The sequence below is a fragment of the Equus caballus genome, chromosome 18 (assembly GCF_041296265.1).
Source record: "Equus caballus isolate H_3958 breed thoroughbred chromosome 18, TB-T2T, whole genome shotgun sequence".
In the NCBI taxonomy this organism is placed as follows: Eukaryota; Metazoa; Chordata; class Mammalia; order Perissodactyla; family Equidae; genus Equus; species Equus caballus.
Window position 1 is genome coordinate 78707964 of NC_091701.1, and position 23875 is coordinate 78731838.

The 23875-nt window shown below is 40.7% G+C and overlaps 1 protein-coding gene across 7 annotated transcripts in view; it reads left to right on the forward strand.

The window, feature by feature from the left end:
- Window positions 1–1557: 1557 nt before the first annotated feature.
- CYP20A1 (cytochrome P450 family 20 subfamily A member 1) overlaps window positions 1558–23875 on the forward strand; it is a 55344-nt gene continuing 33026 nt past the window's right edge. Inside the window, exons 1-6 of one of the 7 annotated variants that reach the window (XM_070241690.1) lie at window positions 2502–2694; window positions 6570–6673; window positions 6781–6879; window positions 7910–7959; window positions 8768–8934; window positions 11749–11891. In XM_070241690.1, coding sequence (XP_070097791.1) covers window positions 6811–6879; window positions 7910–7959; window positions 8768–8934; window positions 11749–11891 — 429 coding nt within the window. In that variant the 5' untranslated portion in view covers window positions 2502–2694; window positions 6570–6673; window positions 6781–6810. Of the gene's footprint in view, window positions 2241–2447; window positions 4243–6569; window positions 6674–6751; window positions 6880–7909; window positions 7960–8767; window positions 8935–11748; window positions 11892–23875 lie in introns of those variants that run through there. The other 6 variants (XM_070241688.1, XM_070241689.1, XM_023622446.2 and 3 more) reach the window with 6 other exon arrangements.

Genomic DNA, 23875 nt, shown 5'->3' on the forward strand with positions numbered 1-23875 from the left:
CCTGAAGAAATATTTGTTTTAAAACTTCAAATATTTAAAATTTTAAAATATTTTACTTAAATGTTTAAATCTTTTAAAAATATTTAAATATTTCATAGGAGTTTTAAAAGAGGAATTTTAGAGTCACAGAACTGAAAAATATTTTAAAATTCAACATGCGCACATGTTGAAGAGAAGTATGATGGGTGACAAAAAAATGACTTTCAAGGATAAAAATATTTTAGGATAAAACTCTGTGGGATAAGTGAAATGGAATTAAGTTCAGAAAAAGAAACCATGGAAAATTTCCAGCTGTTCACAAAGAGTTTATGTATTTAAAAAAATGCCTGGGGCCGGCCCCATGGGGTAGTGGTTATGTTGGGTGTGCTCAGCTTTGGTGGCCTGGTTGGAAGGCTCAGATGGTGGGGGGCGGACCTACACCACTCATCAGCCACACTGTGGCAGTGACCCACATATAAAGTGGAGGAAGACTGGCACAGATGTTAGCTCAGGGCTAATCTTCCTCAGTAACAACAACAAAAGCTTGATGACAGTCGTCATATCACTATGGTATTTAAATTCCTTTATAAACATTTAAAAGAGAGAGAGAACAATTTTAAGATGTGATATTTACAATATACCAGAAATCTAATCCTTTAAGGTCAACATAAAAATTTTAGATGTCAACACAAAAAAAGTGTGAAAGTATATGGATGCGTGGCTTTTCAAAATACTTTTAGGGAGTATCTGGGCTAAAGTTTGAAGAACACAAGAAGAGCAGGTAGTTGTACAGTTTTAGAGACTTAATCTCTAAAATACTGTGCCCTGCTCAACCTCTGCAATTTTTGTCTCTTTTTCACAGACTCTGAAAATTCTGAGGATCTGAAGCTATAGGACTAAAATGGGAGGCCTGTATCTATCCTCGAGGATTGGTGCCTAGGGTTACTGTTATGTAGCTACGTTAGGCATTTAAAAATCTGACGTTTTCTGTATTGAAACCCTATTTGGAACATGATTTCGACGGGAAATGTATTTAAAATTCGAAACAGATTTAAAAATGAACCTTTGAAACACATCTATACGCAGGGAACTAGAGTTAAAATTACAATTTCTGCTAAATTAAAGATAAAATAGCAGTGTTTTATTTGCTATAGATGCCAAAACATTTGGCATTGTCAATGAGATATGTTTCATAATTACCTAATGTCATTTATCATGGAAGCTCTAAAATGAAATCTAGAATGATTTCTCTTGCTGAGTTGTTGCTTTTTTTTTGACACTTTGTATTACTAAAGCTACAAAATCTATAATTACTATTAGGACGCTTTCACTAAATGAAGCACCAGTAAGTTGCCTTACATTATTCACGTCAAAACTTCTGAGTCATGTGAAACAGAAGAGGGATTCTAGAGTATTCTTATGCTCAGAACAACTAATTCTAACAGGAGCTGTGCTAAGTACTTTTCATAAATTATCTAATTTAATCCTACAGGCAACTCTGTGTGGTATTATTTCGATTGTTTCATATAGGAGGAAACGGAAGCTTAGAAAATTCAGTCGATTTACTGCATCTCTAGCGGAGCCAGGAAATCTTATCCACCACTGAGCACTCCGCTGCCTGCACACAAGGGGTCAAGGAATCACATTTACTAGCGCTTCAAGTATAAATTCTTTTGCGAAACAAGGGCCGTCTAACGGTGCTTGACTCAGACGCTTGCCCGGTTAGCTCAGGTCGGTGGTGCTCACTGCGTGGACCGGCTTTGTTAAAACGCAGATTGCTGTCCCCCTCCCTCCCGGAGCGTCTGATTCTGCAGGTCTGCGGTGGGATGGAGAATCTGCATTTCTAGTACGTTCTCGGGTGATGCTGCTGCTGCTGGTCCACTTGACAACCACTGGTTTAGAAGTTTTGACCCTAAATCCACTGGAAGAGTGTTGGTCGGCGCAGAGCGGTGGCAGCTCCTAACGTCCTTCCGAAGCCTGGGCCCCGCGCCCGGGACGTGTCCGCAGTCGTGGCCACCGCAGCCCCCTCCCGCTCGGGCGCTCCTCTGCTCTCCCCGCCGCGGGGACGCCCCCAGCGGCCCATTGGCTCGCGGGGCCGGACGCCCCGCCCCCGTCCCTGCCCGGGGCCAGCCCGGCTGAGGCGCCGCTGCCCGAGAGGGAATCCGAGCCGTGGCTCCGGGCGGGAGGCCATGCTGGACTTCGCCATCTTCGCCGTCACCTTCTTGCTGGCGCTGGTGGGAGCGGTGCTCTACCTCTACCCGGTAAGCACGCGCTCCGCCCTCAGGGCGTCGGCGCCGCCGCAGCCCCGGTCCTCCCGCCGCAGCCCCGGTCCTCCCGCCGCAGCCCCCGCCCGCGCGGGCCCGGCTCCTGGAGCACGTGACGCGCCCCGGGCGCGCGCACGGCCCGCTTGGAGGAGGGGCGGACGGCTCCGCTGCGGGGCGCCTGCGCGGCTGCGGGGGCTGCGGGCTGGGGGCGGGGCCTCCGGGTCCAGCGTCGCCACGCCCCCGCGGCCCCGAGGCTCTGAGGGACAGTAGGCAGCTCTTCGGCAGTCGCTGCAGACCCTGACCTCCGGTCCTTAGCGGGTCTGGGGGGACGCTCCAGGGCGCCCTGCTCCGTTCTCCCTTCCCCCTTCTCGAGGATTGTCCCGGCGTTTCTGTGCCGTCTGCCTTTCCGTGCGTCTTCCGAGCTGTCCCCGCCGGAACCCGAGTCCTGAGGGTACAGCAGACCCCTGGGGGCTCTCAGGCGGGGTGGGGCGCGTGGCCTTTCCGGGATCGCGGAGCTGACCCGGGAGGAGTCGCCTCTGGACGTGTCGCGCGCGAAGCGGGGTGGTGCTTCTGGTAAAGTCGGAGTGTAGCCGACCACCTCCAGGCACGTCGCTGGTGGCGGCGGAACTCCTCCTGAAGCGCGCCCTCGGAGCTGGTGCGCGCATCAGCCCGGAATCTTGCCCCTGCAGTCTGGAGCTTTCAGTGTGTCTGTTTTTCTGAGAAACTACACATTTAGTGGCCTCAGGTCTTGAATCTTTGATCATCTTTAAATGAGACTGACCTTTGATTAGCTAATAGAAGCAACGCTGTATTCTTTCAACCGATTACGTGCCGGACACGGTTCCGCGTGCTGGGAAAACAGCAGCGAACAAACCAGACACGAGATTCCTGACTCATGGAATTTATATTCTGGCGAGGGGAAACAGTGTAAACAGATGACATATGTAGAATGTTCGTGTGAAGTGTTATGGAGCGAAGTAGAGCTGGGGGTAGGCAGGATTGTTATTTTAAAGTAGGATGGTCAAGAGATGACAAATTTGAGCAGAGACGGGAAGGAGGTGAAGAAGCAAGTCGTTCACATATTTGGGGAGGCATTCCAGGCAAAGAGAACAGCAAGTGCACATCTTCGGGGGGAAGCATGCCTGGTGTGTTCCAGGAAAACGAGGGGACCAGTGTGGCTGGAGTGGAGGGAGCCAGGAAGAGACCGGTCACAAAGATCAAGTCAGATGATGGGGAGGAAGGGCGGACCTTAGTTGTAGGCCATCTTGTGGACTTGGCTTTGACTCTGAGGTTAGCCACTGGAGAGTTTCAACAGAAGAGTGACATTTAAGTTTAAGGGAATTTAATTTTGTTAGTTAAATTTTAGAAGAATCATTTTGGCTACTATGTTAAAAGAATAGACATCCCTGGGGCAGGGATGGAAACAGGCAGAGTAGTTAGGAGGTTGTAACAGTTTCTGTGTCAGATGGTGTTGGCTTGGACCAAGGTTATGGTAGCAGAGATGCTGAGAACTGGTCCATTGTGAAGATAAAGCCAGTGGGATTTCCCAGTGGATTGGATGTGAAATGTGAGAGAAGAGAGGCATCGAGGAGAACATCAAACTTTTTAGCCTTAGTAGCTGGAAGGATGAATTGACTCCAGGGAACATAAGGGCTTTGCTGTTGTTTTTGTTTAGTTTTATTTTGGTGGCAGGTATTGGGCTTCACAGAGATTAGGAATTTCTTTTTGGATGCGCCAGATTTGAGATGCCTCTTAGACATCCAGGTGGAGATGGTGAACTGGATATATAAGTCTTGAGTTTAAGAAAAAAGTCCAGGCTGGAGATATAAATTTGGGTGCTGTCAGTGTATAGATGGTATTTAAAGCTGGGAGACTAGTTGCCATCTCCCGGAGAGTGTGGTACAGGAGAGAAGAGGCCCAAGGACCAAGCCCTGGATTCTCCAATGTCGAGAAGTTGAGGAAGAAGAGCCGGCAAAGGAGACTGAGAAGGAGCAGCCAGGTAAATAGAAGGAAGCCAAGTGTTTTATGCAGAAGAGAGTAATCAGCCAAGTCAGATGTTGCAGTATGTCAAGTTAAGACCTGAGAATTTCGTAGTACTGATAATCTTAATAAGAGCAGTTTCAGTGGAATGGTGGTGGTAATAAACCTAAATGGAGTGGGTTCAGAGATATCCAGTATAGACAACTCTTTAGAGTTTTGCTGGAAGCGGGACTGGGAACTGAAAAGGGAAGCAAGGTAAAGGAAATTTTTTAAGGTGGGAGAAATGACATTGTGTTCATATGCTGATGAGGACTGTCAAGTCCGGAGGGGAAAACTGATGCTGTAAGAACAGAGGAGAGAATTGCTGGACCAATTTTCTGGAGTAGGTGGGAGGGGATGGGGTCCAGTGCAGGCGTGGAGGGATGGGGGTACATTTCATTTGGAGCACAGACACTTCATCCCTAGTGAGAGGGAAGGTGGGGGATATGGGCAAAATGTAGGCAGATAGGTCACTGTGGTATGGCCATTAGCTCCTGATGGCCTTCATTTTTTCAATGAAATAGAAGCAAGATTGTCAGTTACTGGTGAGGATAGGGATTTGAAGAGAGAGGAGGAGTGAAATAGCCATCTATCTAGAAGATTAGGAGAGTGATGGCCTAGGGAAGTGTGATTTCCAGGCAGCTCACTTGAAGTTCATGAAATTAAAATAAGACTAGTCAGCCTGGCTTTGTTTCTCTTGAGCTGTGTGGGTCCAGGGGCGGTTGACAGAAGGTTGGATTTAATTAGAATTGGTGCTTTGCTACATGATTATGACGAAAGGATACAGGGCAAAGGAGTGGTTATAATGACTGGCCATGGAATCTAACCTGGGTAAAGTGGAAAATGAGTATATGAGTGGGTTGGGTTACAGGTCTTTTTGGGGTAAAAATAGTTTTTAGAGGCAAGATACTAAAAGTAGTGAGAAGGAAAGATAGGAGGTGCTTGGAGATTTGGGTGCTTGATGTTAAAACTCTTGAGATGTTGAAGTTATTGGCAATGTCCAGATCTAGTGTACGACCATGGGGATGAGTGGCTGAGAGATGGCTCAGGAAAGAGGATTAACTTGTAGGAATAGAAGTCGCGGGGGTGATGGAAGACCTGGGGATGGTAGTCCTGGGCATCGTGTGGTGTCTAATTTAAGTTAGAGAAAAGGTCATAATAACATTATTCTGGATAGTCTCAAGGCAGATGGTAGCGGCGAGGCTACGATTATCAGGAAGATTGAAGTTTTGCGGGGTCTTCCCAGGTGCATGGCAACTTGGGATCCCTCTCATCCTTTTGGTTATTTGGGAGATGTGGATCTAGTAAAGGGCAGGAGCACATTTCACCTGGGCTTCTGGGGCGCCCTCTTGGTTTCTGCTAATGGAGTGTGGAGGTGGGTGTAGGAGCCGTTGTCCTCAGAGCGCACAGACTCCTAAGGCTCCCTCTTCCTGCGCCTGGGGGAGCTGCCGAAGCGCTAGGGGTGGACTTTGCACTTTGTCAGAGCTTATTCACTGCTACTTGTCAGCAGTGTATTCCAAATATTTCAACATTTCTGTCATAGCTGCTCAGTGCAGTTGTTCAAATATTCAAAGACTTCAGTTGCGTTTTCTTTCCTGTGAAGCTGTTCTTTCTGGAGCTCTCCATCATCCTTCCGCAGTCAGTGCTGGTGACCATCGTGTTCACTGCGTGGCTCTTGCCCTTTTACTCTCATTGTGGTATTTATTGCCCTTCACCAGGTTGTGTACCCTGTTTCCTGGATCCACATGATTCTCTTCTTTTTTTCTTTCACTTCCTTTGTTTGCTGTAGAGCGTCATTTTCCGATAGCTTCCTAAGAAAGTGCATGGAAAATACACTTAACGAAACCTTCCTCATTTGAAAATGTTTCTGTTCTAGCTTCACGCTTGAGTCATAGTTTGGGTCAGTATAAAATTCTAGGTTGGAAATAATTTTCCCTTAGGGTTGCAGGGGTTGCCACCCCTCAGCCTGTTCTTGAATCTTAAGGTCTCTTTCCGAAAGGAAGGTAATCACAGGAATGGAGAAGGACACCTAGGGTGTCTGAGGGATCTCTATACTGACATTTTACTAATTGTTAAAGCCTTGTGTCTTATCCTGCCTTTCTAGTTACTGAGGGCAAATCTGATTGCTTCTTGTGGGAATCCTCGTCTGCAGGCCCACAGAGCAGGCCTCTGAACCATGTCAGTCAATCACTCCAACCGCTAACTCTTTTGAAAAGTTGATTGAATTGTTCATCCACTGTTGTCTCCTCTCCCATTCTCTTTATCCTTGTTTCCTCCTTTCTTATCCCTTTACTTTCATTCTAACAGAATTTCAGGAGGAAGAGATAATAAATGTTATCAATCTACCATGTTTAAAGAGAAATCAGGAAGCTTGTTTCAGTCAGTAATAATTTCAGCCTAGAAAGTAAAAGGTAGGATTTTTTTATACCGTTGACTTTATCTTTTTCTTTTTTTTTTTAAGATTTTATTTTCCCTTTTTCTCCCCAAAGCCCCCCGGTACATAGTTGTGTATTTTTAGTTGTGGGTCCTTCTAGTTGTGGCATGTGGGATGCTGCCTCAATGTGGCCTGATGAGCACTGCCATGTCTGCACCCAGGATCCAAACCGGCAAAACCCTGGTATTTATCTTTTGGCATATATATTCCAAAGGAGGAAAAAAGTAAACTGTACAAAGATTTTCGTGGCATTACTTATAATAATGAAAAAACAAGAGAAAGAAAAGAAATAGCCCAGATATTTTACAGCAGTATAGAAGGAAAATGAATAAGCACTTCCAACTACATGATGTAACTCAGTTTAGCCTTTAAATGGTCAAATAAATAAATAAATATGTATTCATTTATATAATGTTAAGTAGAAAAAAGGTCAGAATGCTAGGTAGATAAACTGTGATAGATGCTAGTCAAAATCATTGACAAAATTCAGAATTGATTCTGGAGTTGAATATTTTAGGTTATTTTTCCTGTAAATAGTTAATTTAAAAATTATTTTATAAAAGTCTTATTATAAAAGTAGTATGCCTGTTGTAAAATAAAAAATAATGCTGACCCCAAAACACAGCAACCGTAAATGTAGTACAAAATTGTGAAAATTAAAATTCCCCAAACTTTTCCCCAGTTCATTCCTTAGAGGTTGTTACTTTAACAATTTGCTATGAATTATTTTGTTATTTATTTTTAAACCAGATACCTCACTGACTGTATGAACCTGAGGAATAGTGATTGTGTTAAAGCAAAAGACGAATATCATGTTGTATTTTGGTAAATTCTTTGAGTAGAAAGAGGTGAACTTTATTACGAATGAAACTATGATAAACATGACTTTTTTATTTTTTGAGCCAAGCCAGATGGGACCATATATAGACTCATAACAAAGAAAAATATTCTTGATTATATATTAATTGATGTAGAATGGATAGTAAATTCTTCAGACACTTAGTTTAGTTAACATAGAGGAAGAATATTAAGATAATTCTTTTCAATACAAAGAACTCAGGTTTTGTATTTAATATAGCAATAATTCCTGAGATTTAACCTAATTGGAAAGCTATCATTTAAGGTCCTGCGGAAGTCTTGGCAAAACACGTCTGACTTATGGGCTATATATGATAATTCGTTACACTAAACTAATTTAAAATTTTTTCTTAAGGCGTCCAGACAAGCTGCAGGAATTCCGGGGGTTCCACCAACGGAAGAAAAGTGAGTAATTATTTTTTTGGAATCAAGTAGAGTCAACTCTTAATTTTTTTAGTTTTGATAATTTTTGGTATCAAAACTAAACCATGTTTTTAGATCACTCAGCTTATTTAATTCCTTTTTTACTCTAAATTTATCTCTGGGCATACAATCTAAACTTTGTTAAGAACAGAAAGGAGGGTTGTTATAAATCAAAACCTTTAATTGCTTTCACTTCCCCTAGAGAAACAGGATTAAGATAGAAGGAAAGAAGGGGCTGCCCCGGTGGTGTTGTGGTTAAGTTCATGCACTCTGCTTTGGCAGCCCTGAGTTTGTATCCTGGGTGTGGACGTACACACCACTCATCAAGCTGTGCTGTGGTGGTGTCCCATGTACAATACAGGAAGATTGGCACAGATGTTAGCTCAGGGCCAATCTTCCTCACCCCCACCAAAAAAAAAAAAAGAGGAAAGAAGAAAAAATTGCCATAGGTGATCTGATTTAAATCAGCCAAAGATGTACATTGCTATCTCAAAATGAGGTGCTGCAAAAATTGGATAGTTTTCCAGTGTCTAGGTCAAAGATGTTCCTTGTGTAGCTTTCTTATTTGGCTTGAAGTGTTATGAATTGTCAAAATACCAGACAAATCTGTATCTAAATATAACTACAGAAAGCAAGAAGTCAAATATATTGAGTTTTGGATTTTGCAGTAATTTGAGTTTCATGTACCTTTGGTCTCATCTATTGACATAGTTAATTCAGAATCAGCTGTTGTTTTTCTGGTTTTTCCAAGTTAAATTGATTATTTTGTCAAATGTTGCTCTTTTCTCAGAGATGGTAATCTTCCTGATATCGTGAACAGTGGAAGTTTGCACGAGTTCCTGGTGCATTTGCATGAGCGATATGGGCCTGTGGTCTCTTTCTGGTTCGGCAGGCGCCTTGTGGTTAGTTTGGGCACTGTCGATGTCCTGAAGCAGCATATCAACCCTAATAAGACGTGTAAGTTTACTTTTCTTTCTTGTTAGCTGATCCTTATCTTTTAAGAATAGAAGTCTGTAAATGAAGACCCATGCATTGCTCTTGGATGGGAATAGCTAACATGTATTGAATGCTTTCTGCTACGTGCCAGGCATTCTGTTGAAGTTTTTGTATTTATTACCTCTTTAAGACAGAGTATAGTAAAATGGTTATTTTTTCATTCAATTTATAGATCTATACAATAAAATCCCAATGTAAATTCCAAGAAGATTTTTTTGGGAACCTGAAAAAATAGTTGCAGGGTTTATCTGGAAGAGTAAAGGTACAAGAGCAGCTAAGAAACATCTAGAAAAGAATATTAGTGAGGGGAAGACTGGCACCATCAGATAGAACGGTGGATTATAGAGCTAGATTAATTTAAGGAATCTTGTACTGTGTCAGGACTAGACAGACTGATGGAACAGAGTAGGTAGTCTGGTACATACACCAAGCAGAAACAATAAAGATAGCCTTTGATGATAAAGGAGAAAGATAATGAATGGTTTTGGGGAAACTGGTTAGCTATTTGGAAAAAATAAGTCTTAATCCCTGTCTTACTCTTTATATCAAAATAAATTCCAAATGATTAAAATTTGGAGTCATAAAAGTAGTAGAAGAAAACATGGTTAAATATTAAAGTTTTGAGTTTCTTAGAGTGACGTGAGATCTAAAAGCCATCAAGCACGAGATGAGTAAATCTGTCTCCATAAAAATGAAAAATTTCAGTACAATAAAAAACACCTTAAAAAAGGATGTAAAAGAGAGAGATGGGAAAATGTTGGCCGCGTATTACTAACATAATGTGTAGTAACGATTACTAGATTTCTGTGAAATAAAAAGGCACCATGAAGAAGTTTAAAAGAGAAATGGGGAAACTGTTTACCACCCATATATATAAAGTAAATAAAAACTAGCAATTCAATAAAAAGAAAATGCAGTTGTAGAAAAATAGACAAAAAAGGTAATTAAGAAAGAAGAAATACAAATGACCAATAAGCAAATGAAAAGATTTCAACCTCACTAATCAGTGGGATGCAAATAAAAATGAGATTTTTAACTCTCTGACTAGAAGAGATGAAAAATGTTGGCAAAACTCGTTGATGAGGGAGTGGAGAAACATAGAGTGTAAAGGTTTTACAGACTTTCTGGAGAGAAGATTGGCAGTGACCCTTGACTTACCAATAATATCTTAAGGAATTTATCATAAATTGGTAATCACATAAATGAGAAAAGACATATTAGTATTATTTATAATAAAAATTTGAAACAAACTTAAATATTTATCAATGGCTGAATAAAAGAGTACATTCAGACCTTAATATAATGATAGAGACAGTTTATTTTGTTTATCAAATCATTGTATAGCAATTACTACATGTCAGCACTATTGTAAGCCCTCTACAAATATTAACTCACTTAATCCTCAGAGCAACCTTGTGAAGTAGGTATTATGATTGTCTGCCTTTTGCAGAAGAGAGAGCTGAGGTACAGAGAGCTTGTTGTTTGCCCAGAGTCACACCATTGCTTGGTGATGGAGCCGGAGTGAAGCCAGGCAGTCTGGGTTGAGTTCCTGCTCTTAGTCACTAAGCTTTCCACAACGTGGAAGGATGCTGCTGTCAGGAAACACAGTGATGAGTCAAACCAGGCGTGGTCTCTGCCCCTTGCTGTTTATGGTCTAGTGTTGGGGAGTGGGGAAGCGTGCAAACAGTATTCAATGATCACACCGGTGAACTGAGGGAAGCGCTCTGAGAGAAAGGGCTGCAGTTCTTTGCGAAATCTGACAGATTTTTGTCTGTCTCTCTCTGTTAAGAAATGTTAACATGGGCCGGCCCGGTGGCGCAGTGGTTAAGTGCGCCCGTTTTGCTTCTGGGCGGCCCGAAGTTCGCTGGTTTGGATCCCGGGTGCTGACATGGCACAGCTTGGCAGAAGCCATGCTGTGGCAGGCGTCCCACATATAAAGTAGAGGAAGATTGGCACAGATGTTAGCTCAGGGCCAGTCTTCCTCAGCAAAAAGAGGAGGATTGGCAGTAGTTAGCTCAGAGCTAATCTTTCTCAGAATGAAAAATGTTAACAGTTGTTAATAAATCTCTAAAAGTGAGTGTCTCTGTATGGTGGGAGTTAGGTGAATTTTGTTCTTTGTATTTTAACGTGTTGTTTGGTTTACAGTGACGGTGTATTTTTTGTGTGTGAAGACGGTATAGTCATTAAAGAAACACTTGAAAATGAATGAAGGAGAAAAGAAAGGAAATTTTTGAACTCAGCTACATAATTTTAGGTGTAATGCTTGATGATTATACACAAACATCAATTTTGATTTAAAGTCAGTGGAATGAGCTTTTTTTAAAAAAATCAAAGATTGTTGATATGTAGATAGAAAATTTATGTAAGTAATAATGATTTATAGTGGATTTCCCAGTCAGGATATTGTATTCTTGCCAAGTTGGTTTTTTTTTTTTAAAGATTGGCACCTGTGCTAACATCTGTTGCCACTCTTTTTTCTTTTTCTTCTTCTCCCCACAGCTCCCTCAGTACCTAGTTGTGTCTTCTAGTTGTAGGTCCTTCTGGCTGTGCTGTGTGGGGCGCCCCCTCAATGTGGCCTGATGAGCCGTGTCTTCTTGCCAAGTTTTATTGCCTCTTGAACTGATCATATTTGGGAAAGACAGATAAGGGAATTGTGGAAAGAGCTGCGTGCTCTCAGCGACAATCCCATACCTCCTCGTCTCTTTGTTCTTTTGTTGGAGAGTTTTTATTTTGATTTAATGCTTTGATTTAGAAACGTTAATTTGTCTGTTTCAGCGGACCCTTTTGAAACCATGCTGAAGTCATTATTAAGGTATCAGTCTACTGGTGGGAACGTGAGTGAAAACCACATGAGGAAAAAATTGTATGAGAATGGTGTGACTGCCTCTCTGCAGAGTAATTTTGCTCTCCTGCTCAAGGTAAGGTGGTGAGTAGTTTGGCCTGGAGTTCTCTGATGCAGATAATAGTACATTTTTTGACTGTTGGTGTGTCTTGTCTTTGCTACTCTTTTCTTACCTGTCTTTCTAAGCTGATTTTTATTCTTCTGAAATTCTAAAACAAAATAAACAAAAACAAAGCAAAAGTATTAACATTTAGACTCCCTGTGTAAGTCGGAATGATGGGAGTCAGAGATCCTGAAAAGAATTTCTATATCGATAGATTTGTCCTTTGTTTTCAGGCCAGACTCTAAGCCAGTGTTTCCCAAAGCATGGTCTGTGCTCGCCTGAAGTGCTCTCACACTGAAAATGCAGATTCCCGGGCCTCTGCTTGGACGAACTCAGTCAGGGGAGGGGACCTGATATTTTGAGACGCTCCACACATGGTTTACAAAGGTTAACAATACTACTCCATCCATTTCCTTCTCCCTGAGGCTCTCAGGTGAGCCTGGTGTGCTGCCTGACAGTTCTCTGTCCCTAGACCTGCACGCTTGTTCCCGTGTTGCCGGGCCTCCCAGCCCCTGGGCTTGCTGTGGGTGTCCTGGCCGCCGCCTTGCTGAGTCTGTAGGGTCCTGCACGTCTGACTCCCCAGTGTCCTCTCCCCACCAGCAAACTCAGTCCACTTCAGTCCTTTGTTCTTTCTTCTCATTTTAAATAGTACAGTCTTTCCTTCTGTCCAAAGCTGATCCATCCACTTGTGCCCTTTAAAAATACTGTAATTTATAAAAGTGCTGTGTTCCTGTAGAAAACATGGAAAATCTGACAGTATATAGAAATCACCCATAATTTCCCTATAGGTATACATATGGTCTCAAATCATACTATATGTACAATTTTATATACTTTTCACTTTAAAACATAGCATACACATTTTCCCATGTCATTAAAATTTTCCCCAAAATAACTAAAATTATGCTTGTTTTTTTCTGGTAGTCATTTTACAAAATATGGAAAAATTTAGAAGAGTCCTAAGGAAAAAATAAACATTTTTAATAGTGTTCATTACTCAGTGATAACCATGTTTAGCATTTAAAATACTTTCTATTATTCCAGTCTTTTCTATGCACGGTAGAATTTTAATCATCATACTGTATGAATAGTTTTAGACTCTGCGTTTTTGATTTATCATTATATTGTAAACATTTTTATAACACTAAGTATTCTTTGAAAGTTACACTCGAAAAGAGTCTCTAATGTCAATTTTACCTGCTGAATACTTTTCAGGTTGATCTCCTTCTCCCGGCAGCCCTGCTGCTGTCCTCATTTAAGCTCCCATCACCTTCCCTGGGTGCTTGTTTCTCCACCGTCTCTCTGCCCTTCTCCCGCCTCTGTTTTCTCCCTTCTGCAGGGACTCTTAAACTTTTTTTATGACATGTACCACTTGGCAGTTTTGGTGAAACCTTTGGACTCCTGAGAATAACATTTTTAAGTATACAACTACAAAGGAAACCAACTATGTTATCAAAATACTATTTTAAACATCTTGTGATATCGTAATATATGTGCTTCATTATTAATGTATTAAATAACAAGATCTAGCAATGCTTCCAAAAGCTTCTGTGATTTTAAAGTAATGACGTTATGAGGGATAACACCATTATTTTGAGATTTTGCAATAACTGAAATATGATGTGAACATATTTGAAATCTCTATTGGTAAGAAAGTTAAGGGGCCTATAGTCACAATGAAAGGAAATGCTAAGTCTTCTGTAGAGGTTTGTGAAAAGTAAAGATTTTCCCCCATCATCCAAGTTCATGGGGTCCTGGATTCTATGCACAGACCCTTTGGTACCTGTGGACTTAAAGTTCAGAACCCTTGAGAATAGATGCTTTCAAAATGCAGTTCTTATTTTATCACTCCCTTGATCAAAAACCCTCACTGGCTTCCCTTTGCTTCTGGGACAAACTCTGAAATCTTTAATGTTGTCTTAAGACCATGTGTGATCGCCTGCCGATTTCCCCACCTCCTTTCCCACCTTCTCCTTCGTGTTGAAACTCTAGCCACGCTGGTTTTCTTTTAGTTCTCTACCTTGTTCTCTCCTGTCTCAAAGTCTCTGTATCTGCTACTCGCTTGGCCTGAGTTGTCTCCCCGATCATCCACACACCTGGTTAATGGCACTCAATCTTCAGGTTTTAGTTTAAAGGTCGCTTTTCCAGGGAAGCTCTCTCTAATCGTCCTGCTCTTCCTAGGGAGGTCCCCATTTTAGATGCTATCATAACATGCTATACTTTTCCTTCACAGCACTTCCCAGTGTGTAATTCTTTGGATGTCTGTCTCCTGAATCGTATGCTCCTTGAAGGGAGGATCTATTCTCTTTGATTACTGTGCATGGTTCTTGGTGTAGAATAGGCCTCAGTCAATACTTGTTACATCAGCAAAGGAATACTGACATTAATTCATTGTCTCCTCTTTTATCTCTATGGATCTCTTCTTGCTATTTCCTCCCCCAAAATATTGTTCGCACCTTGCCTGGCTAGCGCCTCGTCCAGTCTCCAGTTTAATTTCCTCTCTTCCCCATGCAGCTTCCCTAAAGTGCCCTAACCACCTGCATGTGCTGTATAACAAAGTCAGGTCGGTTCTCTTGTCTCTCTCCCTTCTTAGATTGTGTTTTCCTTCCCCTTTTCATAATCCGCGTACTTCAGACACAGCTATTTGTTTTGCTGTATGTTTAAGGTAGCTGCTTGGGGAAGAGCATTGTTGTGTACTGCAAGGACTGTTAGGCTTGGGCAAGAGGTTTTGAGTCTGGCTTCTGTCGTTTAGTATCTGCACGGTGGTTTGTGTGTTACTTGACCTTTGCGAGCTTTTATTTCCTCTTCTTAAATTGAGGATAGTAGCACCCACATCACAGATTTGCTGTGAGGATTATATGAGATAAGGATGTAAATACCTAACAGCAGGTCTTAGAGCACACTAACCACTCATGAAATACCAGTCCTTCCCCTTTCCTTGAGAAATAGATTTTCCTGCCATTTGTTTGCTGCTTTTTCCTCCCACCTTGTTCTGTTCTGTTCACATTTCTCCTTGCTTATATTTTTCCTTCTCCTCTCCTCTGAAACTGCACCTCCTGGTCAGTATTTCCAGCTTGGCCAATGCATTCTCTCCCCCCTGCAGGGTTCTTACAGTTGGTGGCTTGTGTCTGTCTTGTTTGGAGGGTTACATAGAGATCCTTTGTGTTCTGCAGAGGTTAACTCCACATTCACTCAAAATGCACAGACACACCCCAACCCCACTTACTCTCGCATTATGTAGAGTAAATAATTTTTAAAATCATGGAAAATTTACAGAAACATAAATAGAGAGTAGTAAAATGACCATCCGTGTCCTCATCACCAGACTTTAACCATTATCAAATTAAACAGTCTTATTTTATCTGTACCCCTACTTTCCTCCCCTGTCCTCTGTCTAGATTGTTTTAAAGCAAATTCCAGACATCATACCAACGAGGACAAGCTTTTTTTTTTGTGGGGAAGATTGGCTCTGTGCTAAAATCTGCTGCCAGCTTTCCTCTTTTTGCTTGAGGAGGATTGTCACTGAGCTGTCTGTGCCAATCTTCCTCTGTTTTATGTGGGATGCCTCCACAGCGTGGCTTGACGAGGGGGTGTAGGTCTGTGCCTGGGATCCGAACCTGTGAACCCTGGGCCGCTGAAGCAGAGTGCGTGAACCTAACCTCTTTGCAACCAGGCCAGCCCTGAGGACATGCTTTTTAGAGGGCCTAACGGTGTTTAGCATATAGTAGCCAGTTGGTTAGTTTTGTTTGGAGCTATCACCCCAAAATAAGTTGTATACTTCATATTGGCACAATAAACCTTTTGCGTTTTTTTTCTTGTTTTGGGTCCAGATCTGAGTTCTGTGTTCTGATTCTTCTCTAATCCTCTCAAACCTCATCCTGTGAATTCTGACTCCTTCCCGCCCTGACCATCTCTGCTCCGAGGCAGTGTGTACACCCGCACTCTAATTCTGTGAGTGTGATTTCTCTCTTCTGTATGCTTCAGCCCATATCCTTCTGTGACTTTTGGGCTAAATTCTAATTTAACAAGTATTTCTGGATTTTAAAATTTATAACTTTTGTCCAGAATCCTCTTAATTGACAGCTTAGTAATAATATTAATAGCCAAAATTGTTGAGTTCATTAGTTTAATAGCTTGTATGAACTCATTTAATCCTCACAAAAACTTTATAGGTAGGTGTTGTTACTTCCCTGTGTTCACAGATGAAGAAACTGAAGCACAGTAGCTTGTCCAGGCTCACATAGCCGGTAGACGGTAGCTTGTCCAGGCTCACACAGCCGGTAGACGGTAGCTTGTCCGGGCTCATACAGTAGGTAGATGGTAGCTTCTCCAGCGTCATACAGCTGGTAGATAGTAGGTCTGGATTTGATCCCAGTCGGTTGGGCCTGTCGCTTCTCTGTATCTTGGTTCTGCTACCCTGGAATGTAGTTTTGCTTGCTAGCTTTTCTCTGCTTCCTTTGTTTAGTCTTTTTTGAGTATTGCAGTTACAATAATATTCTAATTCCACCTAGTGGTGGAATAAAAATCATTTGCTTCTCTGCGATTCTAATAACTTCATAATAGTTACTGAATAATTACCTAAAGACTTTTTTCAAAAAGAAAGTTTGTATTCTTTCTGAACAACTGATATGTACTCCAGAATCTTATTTGTTTCTGCCTCCAGGTAGAATTGTATCTCAAGACTCATTTTTCTGTAATCCAATTTTATGTTAGTTGAAATTAGCATGGTCTTTTAATAAGAACATTCTGAAGAAGTCTGTAAGTTATATTGTATCTTATTTATTCAGGGCACATGATAAGATGAATAGTGTACATTTGTTGGGCCTTTCCAGTTTATATATCAATATGTGATTTATGTAATTTAACTATAGCTGGCAAAAGAATATGTCAGCATAGACGCATTCCTGTTATTCAACCACTGGGTAGTTCTGTCTTTCGTGTAAATGTGCATCTATCACGCATGACAAAATTGGGAAGGAATGAAAGCACTTGTCATAGATTTGGACATTTCTACCAATAATAAGTCAGTGTGTAACACTGTACTATCAATGAAGCTCGTCAACAGATTGTTAGAATTGCAGGTCAGTATAAACCAGTTGAGATTCACAAACTAACAGAAATTCACATAATCCTCTAGCAGACCTACTAGATATGTGTGCCTAGAGAAAAATCCTGCATGAATCATTTGTAATATTTGCATTGTTTTGTAGAGTACTTTGCAAAGCAAGTGGATTAAGCCATGAGCAGATAAAATGCACTTATGTGATACAAGTGACAGTACTGGTAAGAAAATTTTTATGGTCATGGCTAAAAAAAAAAAGGCCTTTACCAGAGTAGGGTGAAAGCATTTAATCTGTTAGTTGCATAATCAGCAGTGATCTGATACTGTAGGGAGATACTCACAATTAAAACCTCTGATAAGTAACGTACTGTCCTAACAGGTTTTTAGGAAACCTTTTGGGTCCTAAATTTGGTGTTTGGGAATACCATTTATAGCTTTTTTTAATTTTTAATATCTATTGTCTTACAAAGGAAAAGTCACCGTAGAACTGTTTGACTACCTATCACTCAGAACTAGGGAAAGATGTACTATGGATTTCATTTAAAAGCCAGCTACGTACAGAAAGCTCTTACGCATTATTAAGAAAAAGATACAAGCCCCAATAGAAAAATGGGTAAGGAAGTGAACATACAGTACACTGGTGAAAACGTGTAAATGGCAATTAAATATGTTAAACTGAGGCTAGTCTGGTGGTGTAGTGGTTAAGTTCACATGCTTTGCTTCAGTGGCCCAGGGTTCGCTGGTTCAGATCCTGGGCATGGACCTACACACTGCTTGTCAAGCCATGCTGTGACAGCATCCCATATAGAAGAACTAGAAGCACTTACAACTGGAATATACAGCTATGTACTATGGCTTTGAGGAGGAGGGAAAAAATAAAAGGAATATTGGCAACAGATGTTAGCACAGGGCCGATCTTCCTCACCAAAAAAAAAAAAAAAGGCATGTCTTAAAAAAATTTGAAATTTGTCTAAACTCTACCAATAATTTAACAACAAAAGAAGGCAACTAAAGCAATGTCAAGATATTTTTTACCTGTTAGATTGACAATTCTGTCAAAGGTATGGGGAATGGGCACTTTGGTATTGCTGCTCAGAGTGTAAGTTGATACCTGCTTTGTGCAGGACAGCACAGCAATATGTATCAAAAGATTAAATGACTAATTCTTAAGTCAGCAAAATAGATGTATGTACCATGATGACTGTTGAAGCATTGATTATTGTAGCGGAAGTTGGAAAATACTTAAATATCCAATAATAGAGGATTATTTAAATGGATTAGAATGAAAACACTAAGAAAGATGGCAAAGATGTTTATTCACTGACATGGGGAGATGATTTTAAGGTTGTCTGTTAGTTTGCTAGGGCTGACATAACAAAGTACCACAAACTTGCTGGCTTAAACAATGGAAATTTATGGTCTCCCACTTCTGGAGGCTAGAGGTCCAAGATCAGGGTGTCAGCAGGGTTGGTTCCTTCCGAGGACTGTGAGGGAGCGTCTGTGCATTTCCAGTTTCTGACAGTTTGCTGGCAGTCTATATCTTCCTTGGCTTATAGATTTATCACCCCAATATCTGTCTTCATGTTTATGAGGAGATCTTGCCGTGTATGTGTGTGTGTCTCAGTGTACAAATCTCCCCCTTTTATGAGGACACAGTCACAATTGGATTAAGGCCCGCCCTGATGCACTCTTAACTCCATCATCTGCAGAGACCCTATTTCCAAATAAGGCCACCTTCATAAGTACTGGGGGTTAGGGCTTCAAGATCTTCTTGGGGGACACGATTCAATCCATAATAGATGGCAAGTGAGAAAACCAGTGTACAGAACAGTTTGTATAGTATTACTGTATTTTCCAGAATATATCTATATACACACATATGCACACATATACATGGAAACACGTAACTATAGAAAAACATGAAAAGCTACATACAAAAATGTTACCAGTTGTTATCTCTATCTGGGTTGAATTTAATTGAAATTAATTTCTATATTTTTATATTATTTAATTTTCTTTCACATTAATTAACCTGTATTACTGTACAATTCGAAAGGACAATGACCTATTCAACTATCAGTGATAGTCTCAGTATTCATTGAATTTTCGTTAGGAACAAAGCTTAATAATTCATTGAATAATTAAAACCAAAATTCAGTAATTTATTGAGTTTTCTCTAAGAACAAAGTCTTTTATTCATGGACTTTTTAGGACTATGTATTTGGGTTTTTTAATTCTCACAGAAGCTGCTAATATGCAGGAGTTGGTTTGGGGAGGATTATGTATCCTGCTGTTGTTATTGCATTGTTCAGTATTTATTATCAGATTTTTTTCCATTTTAGAAAGCCAAAAACCGTTCTTTGTAAAAAGCCAAATTTTATAAAGTGAAAGGTCTAATGTTCAATGACTTTACATAGAGAGTTATGACATACATTACTAGTAAGACAGAATTGAATATTTAAAGAAGTATCTAATAATAACTTTTGAGAGAGTTCTTACTCTCTGTCAGAAATGTAACTTATTCTTTGAAGCAGAGACAGGACAGTCATTTTGAAAAAGGGCTTTGGTAAATTCACTAAATATTTGTTGAGCACCCAGGATTTGCTGGACACTGCTAGGTACTAGAACTACCAATACAAAAAGCTGTCCTTAAGAAGGTTTATATCTAATGGTTGTCAAATACTGGTCTTTAACCAAGTATTACAGTGATGCTCATTAAAAGCGTTCATTCTGTTTAATGTTGGAACCAGTTTCAGACTCCGAGTTTCTGATAGCAAACTTTTTGCTACTTTGTATTTCTCCTCCTCTTAACTCTTCGCTTGGCCCTCATCCTGACCCTTCATCTCAGAACACCTTCTATTTTTGAAGTTCATCAGTCTTCTGGTTTTCGTTTCCTTCTTGCCCGACATGAATGTAGTTTTTCCTGTCTTCCTTGCTTGCATAGACAGAGGCAGAGTGGTTGAGAGCTTGGGCTCTGCATGGGGCTGCCTGGCTTGGAACAGGAGCTCTGTGGTTTTTGTTGTGTAGCCGTGGGCACGTTACTGTTTTCTGTGACACACGTCCTCATTTGTAAAATGGGGATAATAACAGTTACTTGTCTCATAGTATTGAGGATTAATGAATCGATACCTTAGTAGGTGCTTTCAAAGAGTTTTCCATGGTGGTTTTACCATTTACAGTCCCGTGGCAGTGGATGAGAGTTCTGATTTTTCTGCATCCTCACCATTCCTTCGTATTTGTAGACGTATAGGGTATCTCATTGTGACGTTAATTTGCATTTTTCTGATGGCTAATAAAATTAAGCATCTTTCCATGTGTTTATTGGCCAGTTGCAGATTCACTTTCGTGTAGTGCTGTTTTAGGTCTTTTGCCTATTTGTTTTGGATTTTTCTCTCATTAATTTTTAAGAGGTTTTTAAAAATTCTGAATTAAAGAATTTTGTTGGCTATACATACATATACATACATGTATATATATAGGAAGTGTCTTCTACTGTGGCTTGTTCTATATGCTCTTAGCTCGTCTTTTAGTGAATAGATACTGATTTTAGTGTAGTCCAACTTAATACTTTTTTGTCTTTATGGTTACTACATTTTGTGTCCTATGTAAGAAATCTTTATTTACCATAATGTCATGAAGATATTCGTCTGTGTTTTGTTCTGAAAGTTTTACTGTTTACCTTTCACACTTGGATCTATAATGCATTTGGTGTTTATAATTGTGTAGAGAATGAGGAACATGGTTAACATTCGTTTTTTTACATACGGGTTATCCAATTGACCCAGCATAACTTATTGAAAAGATCATCCTTTCTCCATTGTACTGTAATGTTACCTTTATCATAAACCACGTGACTGTGTAGGTCACTTGATTTGTGTAAAGTTATCTTTACCTGTTACGGAGTCTTCCAACCCAGGAACATGAAAGAGGACCCTTCCACTTATTTTTGTCTTTAGTTCTTCTCAATTGTTTTTTTTACTTTTCAGTGTAGAGATCTTGTACAACTTTTATTAAATTTACTCGTAGGTATGTAGTGAGTTTTTTGATGCTATCATAAATTGTACTGTTTTTAAATTTCATTTTTTGTTTGTTGCTGATATATGCAGTTGATTTTTGCATATTGATCTTGTAGTCATTAGCCTTGCCAAATTCCCTTATTAACTCGGATAGTTTATCATGGTGTCTGAGATTAATGACAGTTTTATTTCTTTTCCAATCCTAATACCTTTTCTTTCTTTTCTTGCTTTATTGCCAAATATTCTGTTATATTTCTAATGTCTTTAGGCTCTGCAGTACCTTCTCTCTCTTTTTCTTGATTAACATTTCTAAAGGTCTTTTCAGTGTGGATCCAATCAGGAGAGAGAAATCACACAATTATTTAAATAGGGAAAGTTTAATATAAAGAATTAACAACTGTAACAGGGGATTGGAGTAATGAGAGATTGGCTAGTCAGAAGTAAAGAGAACTCTCAAGAATATAGGAATAGCAGGTATAAGGAGCAGTCACCAACTCCAGGCCTGGGGCAAGGCAGAGGGCCTGAGGAAGAGCATGTGCCTCCAGGGCTGAGATCCAGGCTCTGTTGGAGGGGTCACAGCTGTGGATGGCAACTCTCCACGTCAGAATCTTCCCTTCCTCAGAGTTTGTTCTTGCTGCCTCTTGTGGGTGGTGGTTTGCTGGTTTAGTGTCTTTTCTAAACTGTTTTTGTGAAGTCTGTATTCTTTGTTATGTGTGGCCACTGAAGCATCTGTCTGTTAGCTTAATGAGTTAGCTGGTGTTTTGACAGATTTACCTCAAACACTTGTAGCTGACAAAAGGAAAAGGAAGAAAAAGAAAAGAAAAAAGAGAAAGTTATTCTTCCAGTCTTTGCGGGTTGGCTTTGCGTTGGGGTCCTCCTTTAACACTTATCCAGGCTTCTTACAGCTCTACTTTAGCTTTCACGTCCTGCTTGTTTGGAGCCAGAAGACCTGCCAGATGTGGAAGCTTAGTCTTCTCTGAGCCTTTTCTTCTTCTTCAGAGTCTTCTCTGAGTCTTCTCTTAGCCTTTTCTGAGCTTGTGTCCTTCCCTTGGGCATTTGCTTGGCTTTCTTAATTCTCTGGTATATGCAGAAGCTTTTAAAAGCTTTTGTTCCCACATTGATCTCTTCTCCCAACCTCTTACTTCCCCAGCCTCTTAGGCTGTTTATTGCTTGTCCCAAGTGTTGTTTCTCGTCCCACCTGTTGTAGCCACTACCTGTGCCTTTAAATGTTTTCAGCAGAAGCCACCCAGGCACGCATCCTGGCTCTGGCTGTGCTCAGAGTTGGGCAAAACAAAGGGAAGCCTTTGCACCAGTCCTTCATGGGAGCTGCCACACAGGTGAGGCTCCAGTCACAATTCTTTGAGGATGATGTCTGTATTCCTTCCTAGCAATTAGCACCTGGAGTACAGGCCACTGTTCTCATAGCTGCTGCCTGTCTGGGGCATGGAGGTGGTAGACCGGTTGTTTAAAATCCCGCAGTGCTCTCTCACACAGAGCAGCAGCTTCTTTCTTCATCAGACCTGCCCCTGGTTGTTAGAAGTTTGTGGACTGTGTTCCAGAGTTTTGCAAAAGTTGGTTCTGACAGTTTTCGCCGGCTCATTACTTGTTTTGGAGGAGGAACAGAGTTTTGGGATTCCTTACTCCTCTGTTTCAGTGACCATTTTGGTGACCAGTGGTGATGGTTTGTAACAGTGCCACAGAGATGTCAGGTCTCTCTGTTGTCTGCAGTGCTGCTGGCCTTTGGCTACCATGCTACTGAGCTGGGGAGAGAAGGGAGATGGAAATAACTTAAGGTAAAACATCGCAACTCGAGCATCTTACCGAGGTTCAGTTGTTTCTGTTGGATTGACGCTTCTCAGTGGGTACTGAATTTTGGTTAGTTGCAAAGTGCTGAAATGATTGATTTTAGTTGTTTAGTTGTTTAGTTGTTTAGCACATATTTTCATAGTTTTAGAGGGAGAGCAAAATCAGCAAGGTCCCCTCTCCATGATTCTGGAAGTCAGTCTCTCTTCTGGAACATTTTGGAAGAGAATAGTAATGGGAAGCATTATAAAGACAAAATAAATTTTCAAAACTATGATAATGGTATATCTATATATCAACGAAATAGACAATGTTCAGAAATAATCCCACAGTCACATGGGAATTCAGTGTATAATGGATGGCATTTTAAATCTGTGGGAAAAAGACTTGTACTTAATGATGAGAGAACAATGTAACCATTTATGAAAATTAAATGAACAAATAAATCAATGGAATGCACACTTTAAAAATGCTACTTTCAGCATAAAGAACAAGGTAAAGTGTCAGCATTCACATGTGGTACGTGGAGTAAATTCGGACACATGGCTCAACACTAAGGCTGTAAATGATGAGGGTGTGGCTTTGTTGCATGGCATTGGGGCTGTCTGCTTACAACGGCCTCTATGTAGGATCAACGTTCAGCGGCAGGTGGAGTGGTGGGGAAGGTGAGGCCTGGCAGCTCAGCGTCTAAGTGGGCGATACCGCTGCTCAGCTCGGCCTCCCATTTCTGGGCATGAAGCTGAGATGGTTGCGAGTTAAGTACTTTTCTTAGAGTTGTTTTGAGGCAAAAATCCCATGCTTATTAAGAAAAAGTATGTTTTCTGAAGCAAATATTTAGAGAAAGGAAATCTTATGGGTTTATCTTATATCTTTTAATATATTTTATTTTTTCCTACAAGAAGGCTTTTTTCCCCAGTGTTTATTTTACCTTTGCGTTTAGAACTGTCGTTACCTATAGGTAGAATTTATGTTGGCTCTTATTTTTACCTGGAGATAGCCTCGCTTTAATGGTTTGTTTCTAAAACGGTTTTTTTTTTTTTAAAGATTTTATTTTTTTCCTTTTTCTCCCCAAAGCC